Source organism: Ovis canadensis, chromosome 2 (assembly GCF_042477335.2).
Source record: "Ovis canadensis isolate MfBH-ARS-UI-01 breed Bighorn chromosome 2, ARS-UI_OviCan_v2, whole genome shotgun sequence".
Taxonomy (NCBI): Eukaryota; Metazoa; Chordata; class Mammalia; order Artiodactyla; family Bovidae; genus Ovis; species Ovis canadensis.
The window spans coordinates 90820757-90835785 of record NC_091246.1 but is presented as its reverse complement, the minus strand read 5'-3'; the positions used below and the strand labels follow the sequence as shown (position 1 = coordinate 90835785).

General features: G+C 43.9%; 2 protein-coding genes and 1 pseudogene across 2 annotated transcripts in view; 1 reads left to right on the top strand and 2 right to left on the bottom strand.

The window, feature by feature from the left end:
* Window positions 1–3498, top strand: part of LOC138432392 (uncharacterized) — an 88239-nt gene extending 84741 nt beyond the window's left edge. Inside the window, exon 4 of the mRNA XM_069573737.1 lies at window positions 1955–3498. The gene's annotated coding sequence lies outside the window, so the exon portion shown is untranslated. The remainder of the gene's footprint in view (window positions 1–1954) is intronic.
* Window positions 1826–2413, bottom strand: LOC138432676 (interferon tau-like; annotated as a pseudogene).
* An 8088-nt stretch (window positions 3499–11586) lies between the features above and the next one.
* LOC138434619 (interferon tau-4) lies at window positions 11587–12538 on the bottom strand. Its single transcript, XM_069579427.1, has one exon. It carries the CDS (start codon window positions 12472–12474, stop codon window positions 11887–11889), a length of 588 nt encoding a protein of 195 aa, XP_069435528.1. The 5' UTR covers window positions 12475–12538; the 3' UTR covers window positions 11587–11886.
* Window positions 12539–15029: the final 2491 nt, after the last annotated feature.

Genomic DNA, 15029 nt, shown 5'->3' with positions numbered 1-15029 from the left:
GTTATTGGGGGCATCCACTAGCGTGTGGGGCCCAAAAGTTGCTGGCTGATCCTGAGGTGGCTGTCCACTAACCCAGGAGGCCCAAAAGTTGCTGGCTCCAATCCAAAAACTGTAGGGTATTCCTGAGGTGGCCATCTGCTACTATATGATGCCCAAGAATTGCTGGGGGAATCCCAGAAGCAACAGGGAAATCCCTCGTCGCTGTCCACTAGGACATGGGGACTTGGGGTGGCTGTCCTTGTTGAATGGGGGCTGCCCAGTGATCTGGAGAACAATGGCCTCTGCTAGCTCAGCCACTGCATCAAAGTGAGCCTTTTGTAATTGATTAAGCCAGCTTTCTGGAAGGAATTGTTATTTCTCTTGTGCCTTTGCCATGTAAATGATCTACCTGGCTCTCTGGAACTTTAATGTTCTCTGATTTCTAAGAGTAAGGAGAAAAAAGAGCTTTTAGGTAAACTCTATAGAAATAATTATGTTTAGGTAACGTCTATCTAAACTTCTAAACGTCTAAACTTCCCTGGTGGCTCAGATGGTAAAGTGTCGGTCTATAATGCAGGAGACCTGGGTTTGATCCCTAGATTGAGAAGATCCTCTGGAGAAGGAAATGGCAATCCCATCCAGGACTAATGCCTAGAAAATCCCATGGACAGAGGAGCCTGGTAGGCTACAGCCCATGGGGTCGCAAAGAGTCGGACACGACTGAGTGACTTCATTTCACTTAACGTCAACGTCTATCTAAAATAGTCTCCCCGAATTTTGGTAATTTGAAACGAGGTTAAGAATTCATTGACTTTCTGTGCTGTGTGCTTCTTTGTGGTGGCCTCTTTGGGACCCCATGAGCTATAGCCCTCCAGGCTCCTCTGTCCATTGGGATTCTCTAGACAAGAATACTGGAGTGAGTAGCCCGGCCCTCCTCCAGAGGATCTCCTAACGCAGGTCTTCTGCATTGCAGGGAGATTCTTTAGCAACTGAACCACCAGGAAAGCCCAAGAATACTGCAGTGGGTAGGTAGCCTATCCTTTCTTCAGGGGATCTTCCTGACCCAGGAACTGAACCAGCATCTCCTGCTCTGCAGGTGGATTCTTTACAGGTAGAGCTACCAGGGAAGCCCGACAGGTAGCTTAGAAATTATATATAATATTATTTGTATCCAGCATCATATGTACCTACAGCTCCCATGTGAGAACATTCTTTTCCTTTACTTCTCTTTGCAGTCTTTAGTATAATTGAAATAAAATAATACTGTTTTTATGTCCTCTTCTCTGTAAGACTGAGAGTTTCTATGCAGTAGGAACTCCATTTGCTTTACTCACTTGTATTCCTCGGTGACAGTCACACAGTCTGTCACGTAGGTACTCAACGTATGTGTATAATATGAATGGAATGAATGAGTAAACAAATGTAATAACCCATTCTTTAATAATATATTAAATGGAGGTTTGGATTTAATTTTTGAGTAAAGAAACTCATCTTCTTTCATAAGAATTTAATAAATAGAACAAAGTACAAATTTAATAATACAAAATGATAAACATGTTTTAAAAAGTTTAATGTATAGATGAATTATAATTTTACAAATATTTTAAGTATGTTAGGTGCAGGAAAGAGTAAGCAAATCAGCAATGGATAACATCATGGCTGGCATGACTTTAGGACTCATGCCCCTAGAGCTGAATACTTTTATATCTACTTGCTTATTACTGCTGACAAAGTATCGGCTAAAGTAATTCAATGAATTTGGTGGCTAAAGCAGAAATCAGTCAACTGAAATGAACACAGGTGAGTGTACAAGGGTGATGTGGCATCTTAGTCGGTGAGAGTCATGTCAAGGTGAGTTCAGATCTCCATCCGTCTTTTTTAACCGTTTGTACAAGCTGCTTGATGAAGAGAGGGCTCTTATTATCTCCACTCTGATGATATCCCAGGCGCAGTCACTGTATTCTTCCTCTTTCAGGTAGACATGGATTCCATGGAAGTACCTGTTCAAGGCCAGAGTGGGGCCCATCCTTCCCAGGGCAGAGGCTTCCTCTCCCATCACCTGCCCCAGGCAGGCATGGAAGTCCTCCATCTGCTCATGGAGTCCAGTGCGGAGCTGCTCCAGGAGGGTGGTGTCCAAGGCAGCAAAGGAGCGCTCTGTGTGGAAGAGGTTGAAGCTCTGCTGGAGCATCTCGTGGAGCACAGAGATGGTCTGGACCTCCTGGAGCTGGCCACCCTCTGCCATCTGCTGGGGGAAACCAAAGCCTTTCCTGTCCTACCGACAGGAGTGAGGGGAGAGTCTGTTCTTTCGGGCCAGGAGCCTGAGGTTCTGGCTGCCAACCAGCACGTGGTTCTGAGACAGATCACAGGCCAGAGATCCTCCCAGGCTCTAGCTGACCAGCACCGGGCCCAACAGTAGTGGGAGCACCAAATCCATGGGGAAGATGAGGCGGCTGCAGGGCTGGCTGAGATGGCGTCTGGTGGAACCTTGGAGGTAGGGTGTCTGATGATGATCTTTCTAAGCAAGGCTTAGTAGGGAAGATGGTACTCACTGTCTGAAAATTTCTGTCTCACTTCCCCTGTGCGTTTTCATTTAGATATTTTCTATTTGACCTAGAAAATGTGATCAATCTAAACTCTTAATTTTTACGGTAGAAGGTTAATCTTCCCAATAAAGTTTGGACTTGTCAATGCAAATGTATATCAGTTAAATGAGAAAGTAAAGAAAGGCTGAAAGTATGTAAGTATGTAAAGACTTACAAAGGTGTGCATACTTATGTACACATTGAAGTATAATATATATAAACATTCCTTGTGTTCGTGCTATGTCAAAACAAAATTTTTCCTTGATTCTTAACTGCATTTCCCCCCTCCTTATCTTACGCATAGGAATTCAGAGTTGCTCAGGCCATATTGATTTCTGTAGTTTGTTTTCTGTTTCACAGAGCAGAGGCTTGTGATTAAGAGTGAATGAACTACTCCGTAGTTTCTGTTCTTTTGAGAACATTCATTCAGGTTCCTGAGATTACATTGCACTGGGGCCACAAGATCATGAGGAGTGGAGTATCTCCTGCCATATCAGTCAACTAGGATGACACAGTCATCAAGAGTTTCCAGCGCTCCAGGGTGCTCAGGAAGGGGGAATACACCTGTGGCTAACAGCTGCCAAATTGCAGCTGCTCCCTAAGGTGAGCCCAAGGCAACTCGGGAAGTGAAAAAATGCAAGATGCAAGAAAATGCAAGGAAAAATGCCCCAGGAGAGCTGAGGTTCAGGAATGGAATGTTTCCACTGAGCCCAGACACTTGCCTCTTCCCATAGAAAGGAAAAGTGCAAAATTCCTCAACTTGAGATACCTGGTTTTCTTAAATTCTCAAAAATATTTTGATGTTCACACTACATCCCCTTTCTTGCAAATTCCTATATAACCTGACTCTGTCCCTCTCCTCCTTGGAGCAATCACTCAGGGTGAATTGATTTACTGCCTCCTGAATTCCCACCAAATAAAACATAACTTCAACTTTTAAGTTGTCATTATTTCTTTATTTTTTAAATTAACTTATTTAGTTTAATTGGAAGCTAATTAAAATATTGTAGTGGTTTTTGTATAACATTGACGTGAATCACCCTTGGTTGTACATGTGTCCCATCCTGAATGCCCCGCCCACCTCCCTCCCTGTCCCATCCCTCAGTGTGGCCCCAGCGCACCAACCCTCAGAGCCCTGTCACATTCATCACACCCGGACTGGCGATCTACTTCACATATGATAAATTACATATTTCAATGGTATTCTCTCAAATCATCTCACCCTCACCTTCTCACACAGAGTCCAAAATTCTGTTCTTTACATCTGTGTCTCTTTTGCTGTCTCACATATAGGGTCATCGTTACCATGTTTCTAAATTCCGTATATACGCATTAATATACTGTATTGCTGTTTTTCTTTCTGACTTACTCCACTGTGTATAATAGGCTCCAGATCAACAGTCAGGAACAATATACAAGACATGACAGTTCTTTCCACCTGCTTTTTATGGTAGATCTATTGGAGAAGGAAATGACAACCCACTCCAGTATTCTAGCCTGGACAATCCCATGGATGGAGGAGCACAGTAGGCTACAGTCCATGGGGTTGCCAAGAGTCGGACACGACTGAGAGACTTCACTTTCAATTTCATAGTCTTCCACAGGCTGTGCCAATATCCTCACCGGGAATCCTGCTTCTTTCCTGGTGCATGTAGTTCTGAAGATTCTAATTCCAAAAAAAATTGTCTTTCGAGTACCCCCTCACTCAGAAGGTGTTGCTCCACCACCTCCAGTTGCACTTTTCCTCTGGAATGAGAGTGTCCTCAACCCAACCTCTCAGGGCCTCACCAGCAAGGGCACGCTAACCACATCCCGAGAACTTCAGATTTCTACTGCGGAGGGGCTTGTCTCTTTGTGTGCAAAATCATTCATCTTCCAGCATCTCCACCCTCTCCTGTGCAGTGTTTGTGTGAAGGAGGGGAGTTCTCAGTGATGACCTCCTCTTCTCCTGATCCATGTCCCCAATATCAAGGGTCAGCAGCCCTCAGATGCTGAGAGCTAAAGTGTGAAGAGCTAAGTAGGTGGAGGCATTATGCAATGGCAATTGTTACACCTTTGGTAGACAATTTTTATTTTGCCACTACAGCTTTTATCGTTCAAGTCTTTTACAGAAAGTGTTCAAGGTTTGTTTTGCTCAGGATTTCTGCGTCGGGTACAGGGAATTCAGTGAGGGTGTGATGTACTGTTGAAAGCCTGTGTCACAGGATCGGTGCCCTGCAGTTGTTCATTCAGTCCACACCCTTCTGTTGGGCTGACTTGTCGATCCATCTCTGTCTCGTGCTCAGAAGGCAGAGCAGTGAGGCCCAGGCTGTGACAGGGAGAAATAGCCTTGTTTCTTTACTTACTCATGATGTTTTGTTTTAAATTTAAAGAACAGCAAAAAAACATTTAAGAGGTAATTTTTTGCATATTGATATACTGGCCAGTTTGTCTCTGTCCTGCTGCGTTCCTAAACATTTCATCCTAGGGTTCATACAAAAGGAAGGAACGGAATGGCAAGGGGTGTCACCATATTTTCTGTGATTTTCAACACTACAGATTTTTTGTTTCTCATGTCAACTTTCCTGGAATGCAAAAGTTGATAGTTGTTTGTGGACAAAAATAAATATAATTTTGAATGTCATGAAAGAAAATATAGACAAATGTCTTTTTGCTGACAGTATGGTAATGTAAGTTGAAGAAAGGTCAGTGAGAAAATGGAAGGAATCATAATATTTGAAAGTTGTCAAACAGTCTCAAAGACAGCCATGTGCACATGCTAAGTCGCTTCAGTCATGTCTGACTCTTTGTGACCCTGTGGACAGGCTCCCCTGACCATAGGATTCTCCAGGTAAGAATACCTGAGTGGGTTAGTATTTCCTCCTCCATGGAATCTTCCTGACCCAGGGATTAAACCATGGACTCATGTCTCCTGGAATGGCAGGCGAGTTCTTTACCACTGGAGTCACCTGGGAAGTCTCTACAAAGATGGCCAGGTGAGACCAAAAATTGTATATATATGCTTGACCCCAAAAGTGGCCCCAAAGTGTTGAAGGAAGAAAGGAAAGCTACAAAACTTATTCAAGAAATGAATTAGAGAGCCCTCTCATTTGTCATTTGGAGAGAAGCAAACTGAAGACAAGCCTGTCAATTGAGGCAGAGATTTGATAGACATAGGTTAAATTGAAGCCCTTCCCCACTCACTGAGCAAACACACGTGCACACACGCAGGCATTCCCACACACACATGCACGCACACACTCATGGGCACATCCTTGTTAATTTCCGAATTACAACTGGATTACCTTAATAGTTCTCAACTCTACCCAGATAGGCACACCCCAGGCTATTGGTTGGGCACAGTTGTCTTCTCTGAAATCCCTTTATTGTGGCTCTGTTCTGTGTTACTACTGGGTCAAGGTGGAAGGGATGCAAGTGTAGTTATTATTAAAGGGAATAATAAATCTAAAGCAAGGCTTTAAAATGGGAAGACAGTACTCACTGTCATAAATTTTCTCTCACATCCATTTTGTGTTCTCATTTAGACATTTTCTATTTGACCCAGAAAATGTAATCAATCTATTCTTAAAAATTTAACAATAAGTTTTTTCTTTCCCACTAAACTTTGGATTTGTCACACCAAATGGATATCAAATAAATGAAAAACTAATTAAAGGCTGAGGTTATATAAGGATTTAAAGAATTATACACATGTATATACTTATGTACACATTTTAATATACATAAAGATTCCTTTTCTTTGTATCAAGAACAAAATTTTTCCTTGAGTCTGAACTGCATTTTTCTCTCCTTACATTATACATAGGAGGTCAGAGTCCCTCAGCCCATATGGGTTTCTGTATTTTGTTTTGTTTTAATCAGAGCTGCTGCTGCTAAGTCACTTCAGTCGTGTCCAACTCTGTGCAACCCCATAGACGGCAGCCCACCATGCTCCCCTGTCCCTGGGATTCTCCAGTTAAGAACACTGGAGTGGGTTGCCATTTCCTTCTCCAATACGTGACAGTGAAAAGTGAAAGTGAAGTCGCTCAGTCGTGTCTGACTCATAGCAACCCCATGGACTGCAGCCTACCAGGCTCCTCTGTCCATGGGATTTTCTAGGCAAGAGTACTGGTCTGGGGTGCCATTGCAGAGGCTTGTAATTATGAGTGCATGAGCTAATCATTTGTTTCTGCACTTTTGAGAACATTCATTCAGGTGACTGAGGTTACATTTCAGTGGACCACAGGTCATGAAGAATGGAGTATTTCCTGCCATAGCAGTAAACCAAGATGATAAAGTCATCAGTTTCCAGCCCTGCAGGGTGCTCAGAAAGGAGGAATAGACCCCTGGTCTGACAGCTATCAGATTGCAGCCACTCCCTAAGGTGAGCCCAAGGGAACTCAGGATGTGAAAAAGTGCAAGGCGCATGGCCCCAGGATAGGTGAGATGCATGAAAAGAATGATTTCAGTGAGCCCAGACTCTTGCATCTTCCCATACAGAGCAAAGTGCTAAATTCCTTTACTTGAGAGATCTGGTTTTCTCTACTTCACAAAAATACTTTTGAGGTTCAGACTACCTGCCCGTACTTGCAAACTTCTATTACAACCTGGCTCCCCTTCTCCCCTGCCAACCTCCTTGGAGCACTTCTCTCAGGGTGCCTTGAAATACTGTCTCCTGAATTCCCACCCAATAAAACGTAACTCTCACCATTTAGGTTGTGACACTTTTCTTCAAGTTGACAGTCAGGAATGATGCGCTAGACGTGGCTGTTTCTTTCCACCGGTGTTTTATGGTCGATCTACAGTCCTCTGCAGGCTGTGCTAACACCCCCGCCAGGAAGCCTGTTTCTTTCCCGTGCACTTAAGTGTGAAGATTCTAAACCAGGATAATTAATTATATTTCCAACACTGCCTCACTCACAAGGTAGTTTTCACCCCTGATAGCACTATTCGTCTGGAATGACAGTGTCCTTCGCCCAAACTCTCTGGCACTCACTCGTGAGGGCAGGCTTACCACATCCTCAGAAGTTCAGGATCTACTGTGGAGGGGCTTGTCTCTTTCTCTGCAAAATCATTCACCTTCCAGGATCCCCACCCTCTCCCTGGAGTGTTTCTGTGAAGGACCCGAGTTCTCCGTGATGACTTCCTCTTCTGACCTGTGTCCGCAGGTATCAAGGGTCAGCAGCCAAGATGCTGAGAGCTAAAGTGTGTTTCTGTCTACGCGTGTGTGTGTCAGTCACTCCGTCATGTGCGATTAGTTGTGTCCCTATGGACTGAGCCCGCCAGACTCTTGTGTCTATGGGATTTTCCAGGTGAGACTACTACCCAGGTGGTGGCATTATCCAGTTGCAGTAGTTACACTTTAGTAGGCAATTTTTATTTTGTCCTTGCAGCTTCTTTCATTGAAACCTTATATTTAAACTGCTGAACATTTGTTTTCCTCAGAATTTCTGAGTTGTCTATAGGGAGTTCAGTGGTGGTATTACATATTCTTAGAAGCCTGTGTCACAGGAATTAGTGACCTTTAGTATTCATGCGGTACATCCGAATGTTGGGCTGACTTCTCTTTCCATCTCTGTTTTGTGCTGAGAATGTGGAGCCAAGAGGCCAGGCTGTGTCAGGGAGATATAGCCTTCTTTCTTTACTTTCTCATGATGTTTCTTTTAAAATTTAAAAAACAATGAAAGATTTAGGAACTTATAATTAATTATATAGTGATTCACTGGTCGAAGTTTGTCTCTCTCCTGGGTTATGTTCCATTTCATTCTAGGGTTAATACAAAGGGAAATAAAAGAATGGCAGAGGGGCTTCACCTCATTTTCTATTATTTTCAAGGATTTGGATATTTAGTCACTCATTTGAACTTTCCTAGAAAGCAAATGAGTAGATGTTTGTGGGCAAAAATAAAACATATGTATATCTGAATGTGATGAAAGTGAAGAAAGATAAGTGACATTTCTGCTGACTAAATGGCAAAGTGCAAGTTAAATCTGAAAAATACTCAGCCAAACAGTGGAAGAATTGTAATATTTAAAGGATGTTAAATAGTCACAAAGACAAGCATGTGTCTGTGCGAAGTCACTTCAGTCATGTCTGACAGGCTCCCTTGTCCATGGGATTCTCCAGGCAAGAATACTGGAGTGGGTTGTCATTTCCTCCTCCAGGGGATCTTCCCGACCCAGGGATCAAACCCAGGTCTCTTATGACTCCTGCAGTGGCAGGTGAGTTCTTTAGCACCAGTGGCACCTGGGGAGCCCCCAGAAAGACAGCCAGATGAGTCCAAAAATTATCCACGTACTCTTGCCCCCCAAAGTTTCCCTGAAGTGTTGCAGGAAGAGAAAAAAAAGAAAACCCCAAAACTTACTTAATATACAGGAGAAGGAAATGACAACCCACTCCAGTTTCCTTGCCTGGAGAATTCCGTGGACCTGGAGCCTGGGGGTACAGTCCATTTCAGTTCAGTCGCTCAGACGTGTCTGAGTCTTGTGACCCCATGGGCTGCAGCACACCAGGCCTCCCTGTCCATCACCAACTCCCTGAGCTTATTCAAACTCAGGTACATTGAGTCGCTGATTTCATCCAGCCATCTCATCTTGTCACCCCCTTCTCCTCCCGCCTTCTATGTTTCCCAACATCAGCATGAGTTCTTCACATCAGGTAGCCAAAGTATTGGAATTTCAGCTTCAGCATCAGTCCTTCCAGTGAATATTCAGGACGGATTTCCTTTAGGATGGACTGGTTGGATCTCTTTGCATTCAGTGGGACTCTCGAGAGTCTTCTCCAACACCACAGTTGAAAAGCATCAATTCTTCAGCACTCAGCTTTCTTTATGGTCCAACTCTCACATCCATATGTGACTATTGGAAAAAGCATAGCCTTGACTTGATGGACCTTTAGTTGGCATAGTGATGTCTCTGCTTTTTAATATGCTGTCTAGGTTGGTTGTAAGTGACAAATGTGGTCCACTGGAGAAGGGAATGGCAAACCACTTCAGCATTCTTGCCTTGAGAATCACATGAACAGTATGAAAAGGATACAGTCCACGGAGTTGCAAACATGTTGTACTCAACTGAGCAACTGACATGTATTTAACCTAGGAATCAGAGATCTCTGAAAGTGTCAGTTCCTAGGCAAATTGATAAGAAGCCTGGGGACCCCAAGGAGGAGAAGGGGGTCTGGGGCCCTCCAGGAGGATATAGGGTTTGGAGTTCTCAAGGAGGAGAAGAAAAACACACTTTTTTTTCAACATTGGTTTGTCTTAGTCAATAGAACAGTGTATCTTGCTTATCTTAAGATGTTTATTATGGCAGTGATTGTGGTGAGATCTTTCTATTGTTAGTTCTAATCCCATTATCTTAAAATGTCAAAGGGGTGGTGAGAGGCCTGTCCCTCTACTGCTTTCCATGATAACTAATGAGCCCACCTGATGTCACTCCCACTAGGACTAGCAATCTCCTCCCCCATCCCCTCTCCCTCCTTCCCCATTCCCCACTTCCCCACCCTCTATTCCCCACCCCTCCATTGCTCTCAGAATGAAGCCTGTCATCATGTATTAATACTTCCCACCCCCAATGCACCACACACGGTGGGCTGTTGCAACAGGACCTTGCTTCAGACATGTAAGCGCCTCCCATCCTTTAAACCATCCATGCCTCTGTTCTTGACGGCAGATTCTTTCTTTGTTCTTGGAGCTGGGCAAAGGGTCTTGTAAGCCTGAAGGGTACAACCCAACTATTGGTGGCAGGCAGGAGATGGCAGAAACTCCTGTGAGTGCCAAGATATAGGACGGGGGATGGGAAGTTATTGGGGTCATCCACTAGCATGTGGGGCCCCAAAGTTGCTGGGTGACCCTGAGGTGGCTCTCCACTAACCCAGGGGGCCCAAAATTTGGTGACTGTAATCCCCAAATTGTAGGGTATTCCTGAGGTCGCCATCCACTACCATAGGGTTCCCAAGAATTGCAGGGTGGAATCCCAGAAGCAACAGGGAAATCCCTGGGTGCCTGTCCACTAGGACATGGGGCCTTTGGGTGGCTGTCCTTGTTGAATGGGGGCTGCCCGGAGATCAGGAGAACAATGGCCTCTGCTAGCTCTGCTACTGTATCAAAGTGAGGCTTGTGTAATTGATAAAGCAAGCTTGCTGGAAGGAATGGATATTTCTCTTGTGCCTTTGCCATGTAAATGATCTACCTGGGCCCTCTGGAACTATGGTCTGTGATTCTAAGAGTAAGGAGAAAAAAGTGCTTTTTGGTCAACTCTATAGAAATAATTGTGTTTAGGTAACGTCTATCTAAGAACATCTCCCTGGATTTTGGTAACTTGAAACTAAGTGAAGAGAATTCATGGACTTTCTGTGCCATGTGCTTAGTGGTGTTGCACTCTTTGGGACCCCGTGGGCTACAGCCCACCAGGCTCCTCTGTCCATGGGGATTCTCCAGACAAGAACACTGGAGTGGGCTGCTTAACTCTCCTCCAGGGGATCTTGCCAACCCAGGTCTCCAGCCTTGCAGGCATTTTCTTTTCCAACTGAACCACCAGGGAAGCCCAAGAATACTGTAGTGGGTAGGTAGCCTATCCCACTCAAAGAGATCTTCCTGACCCAGGAATCGAACAGGGGTCTTTAGCTCTGCACTCGCACACTTTACCAGCTGAGCTACCAGGGAAGCCCTGCAGGCAGCTTAGTAAGATAGATAACATTATTTGTCTTTCCAGCATCATTTGGACCTAAGGCTTCCCATGTGAGGACATTCTTTTCCTTTATTTCTCTTTGCAGCCCCTACTATAATTAAAATAAAATAATACTGTTTTTATGTCCTTTTCTGTATAAGACTGAGAGTTTCCATGCAGTAGGAGCTACATTTGCTTTATTCACTTGTATTCCTTGGTGAGAATGGAACGAATGAATAAACAAATGTAACCACCCATTCTTTAATAAAATTTTAAAATGGGGGGGGGTAGATTTTCATTTTTGAGTAAAGAAATTCATTTTCTATGATTTAATAAATCGATCAAGTACAAATTTAATAACACAAAATCATAAACATGTTTTAGAAATTTTAATATGATGTACAGATGAAATGTAACTTAACAAATTTCCTAATATTTTAAGTATGTTAAATGCAAGAAGGTATAAATAAATCAGCAACAGATAACATCAGGGAAGGCATCATTTCTGGACTCATGCCCCTACAGCTGAATACTTTTATATCTACTTGCTTTTTACTACTGACAAAGTATTATCTAAAGTAATTCAATGAATTTGGTGGCTGGAGCAGAAATCAGAGTCTTCTGAAATGAACACAGGCGGGTGTAGGAGGCTGATGTGTCATCTTAGTCGGCAAGAGTCATCAAGGTGAGTTCAGATCTCCACCCGTCTTTGTTAACCTTTTTTGCAAGGTGGTTGATGAAGTGAGGGCTCTCATCATCTCGACTCTGACGATTTCCCAGGCGCAGTCGCTGTATCCCTTCTCTTGCAGGTAGTCATGGATGCCCTGGAAGTACTTCTTCACGGTCACAATGGGGTCCATGTTACCCAGTTCAGAGTCTTTCTCTCCCATCACTTGATCCCTGCAGGTGTCCAGGTGGTCCAGCTGCTGTTGGAGTCCAGTGCAGAGCTGGTCCAGGAGGGTGGTGTCCCAGGCAGCAGAGGAGTGCTCTGTGTAGAAGAGGTTGAAGCTCTGCTGGAGCATCTCGTAGAGCACAGGGAAGGCCTGGTCCTTCTGGAGCTGGTCGCCCTCCACCATCTCCTGGGGAAGACCAAAGTCTTTTCTGTCCTGCAGACAGGAATGAGGGGAGAGTCTGTTCATTCGGTCCAGGAGCTTGAGGTTCTCCCTGGCATCCAGCATGAGTCTCTGAGATAGGTAACAACCCAGAGATCCTCCTGGGCCATAGCTGACCAGCACCAGGGCCATCAGTAGAGAGAGCACGAAGGCCATGGGGAAGATGCGGCTGCTGCCGGGCTGGCTGAGATGGGGTCAGGGGGAACCTTCAGGTAGGTTCTCTGATGACGATGGTTCTAAGCAAGGCTTTAAATAGGGAAGACGGTACTCATTATCCAAAAATTCCTCCCTCACTTCCTGTTTGTTTTCATTTAGATATTTTCTACTTGACCTAGAAAATGTAGCCATTCTAAACTCTTAATTTTTATAGTAGAAGTTTACTTTTCCCAATAAAATTTGGATTTGTCAATATAAATGTATATCAATTAAATGAGAAACTAAATAAAGGCTGAAGTGATGTACGTATGGAAAGACTTATAGACGTGTACATAGTTATTAGGCACAAATTTAGGTATAATACATATAAGCATTCCTTTTGTTTATCTTATATCAGGAACATAATTTTCCCTTGATTCTTAACTGCATTTTTCCCTCCTTATCTTACACATAGGAATGCACAGTCACTCAGGCCATATTGATTTTTGTATTGTTTTATGTCTCACAGAGGATAAGCTTGTAATTAAGGGTGAATGAACTACTCGGGTGTTTCTGTTCTTTTGAGAACATTCATTCAGGTTCCTGAGATTACGTTGCACTGGGGCCACCAGGTCATGTGAGTGAAGTATCTCCTGCCATATCAGTAAACCAGGATGACACAATTCATCAAGAGTTTCCAGCCCTCCAGGGTGCTCGGGAAGGGGGAATACACCTGTGGGCTCAGTTCAGTTCAGTTGCTCAGTGGTGTCTGACTCTTTGCGAGCCCAAGAATTGCAGCACACCCGGCCTCCCTGTCCATTACAAACTCCCAGAGTTCACCCAAACTCACGTCCATCGAGTCGGTGATGCCATCCAGCCATCTCATCGTCTGTCGTCTCCTCTTCCTCCTGACCCCAATCCCTCCCAGCATCAGAGTCTTTTCCAATGTGTCAATTCTTCGCATGAGGTGGCCAAAGTGTTGGAGTTTCAGCTTCAGCATCAGTTCTTCCAAAGATCACCCAAGATTGATCTCCTTTAGGTTGGACTGGTTGGATCTCCTTGTAGTCCAAGGGACTCTCAAGAGTCTTCTCCAACACCACAGTTCAAAAGCATCAATTCTGCAGCGCTCAGCTTTCTTCACAGTCCAACTCTCACATCCATACATGACCACTGGAAAAACCATAGCCTTGACTCGACAGACCTTTGCTGGCAAAGTAATGTCTCTGCTTTTCAATATACTATCTAGGCTGGTCACAACTTTCCTTCCAAGGAGTAAGCATCCTTAAATTTCATGGCTGCAGTCACCATCTGCAGTGATTTTGGAGCCCCCCAAAATAAAGTCTGACACTGTCTCCCCAACTATTTCCCATGAAGGGATGGGACCAGATGCCGTGATCTTCATTTTCTGAATGCTGAGCATTAAGCCAACTTTTTCACTCTCCTCTTTCACTGTCATCAAGAGGCTTTTTAGTTCCTCTTCACTTTCTGCCATAAGGGTGATGTCATCTGCATATCTGAGGTTATTGATAGTTCTCCTGGCAATCTGGATTCCAGCTTGTGGTTTGTCCAGCCCAGCATTTCTAATGCTGTACCCTGGGTATAAGTTAAATAAGCAGGGTGACAATATATAGCCTTGACGGATTTCTTTTCCTATTTGGAACCAGTCTGTTGTTCCATGTCCAGTTATAACTGTTGCTTCCTGTCTTGCATATAGGTTTCTCAAGAGGCAGGTCAGGTGGTCTGCTGTTCCCATCTTTTTCAGAATTTGCCACAGTTTATTGTGATTCACACAGTAAAGACTTTGGCATAGTCAATAAAGCAGAAATAGATGTTTTTCTGGAACTCTCTTCCTTTTTCCATGATGGCAGTTTGTTTGTTGGCAATTTGATCTCTGGTTCCTCTGCCTTTTCAACAACTACCAAATTGCAGCTACTCCCTAAGGTGGACCCAGGGCAATTCAGGATGTGAAAAAAGTGCAAGATGCTAGAAAATGCAAGGAAAACTGCCCCAGGAGAGCTGAGATGCAGAAAGGAATGTTTTCAGTGAGCCCAGACACTTGCGTCTTCCCATACAAAGGAAAAGTGCTAAATTCCTTAACTTGAGATAGCAGGTTTTCTTAAATTCTCAAAAATACTTTGATGTTCACACTATGTGCCCTTTCTTGGAAATTCCTACATAACCTGACTTTTCCCCTCTCCTCCTTGGAGCTATCTCTCAGGGTGAATTGATATACTGCCTCCCGAATTCCCACCAAATAAAACATAACTTTCAACTTTTAAGTTGTCATTATTTCTTTATTTTTTTAAATTAACCTGTTTATTTTAGTTGGATGCTAATTACTTTACAATATTGTAGTGGGTTTGCCATACATTGACATGAATCACCCATGGGTGGACATGTGTCCCCCATCCTGAAACCCCTCCCGCCTCCCTCCTTGTCCCATCCCTCAGTGTGGTTCCAGCACACCAGCCCTCAGATCTGTGTCACATTCATCACACCTGGACTGGTGATCTACTTCACATACAGCAAATTACATATTTCAGTGCTATTCTCTTAAATCATCCCACCCTCACCTT

Excerpts from the sequence above, each read along its gene's own strand:
- LOC138434619 (XM_069579427.1), bottom strand. The coding sequence starts at position 12,474 with ATGGCCTTCGTGCTCTCTCTACTGATGGCCCTGGTGCTGGTCAGCTAT.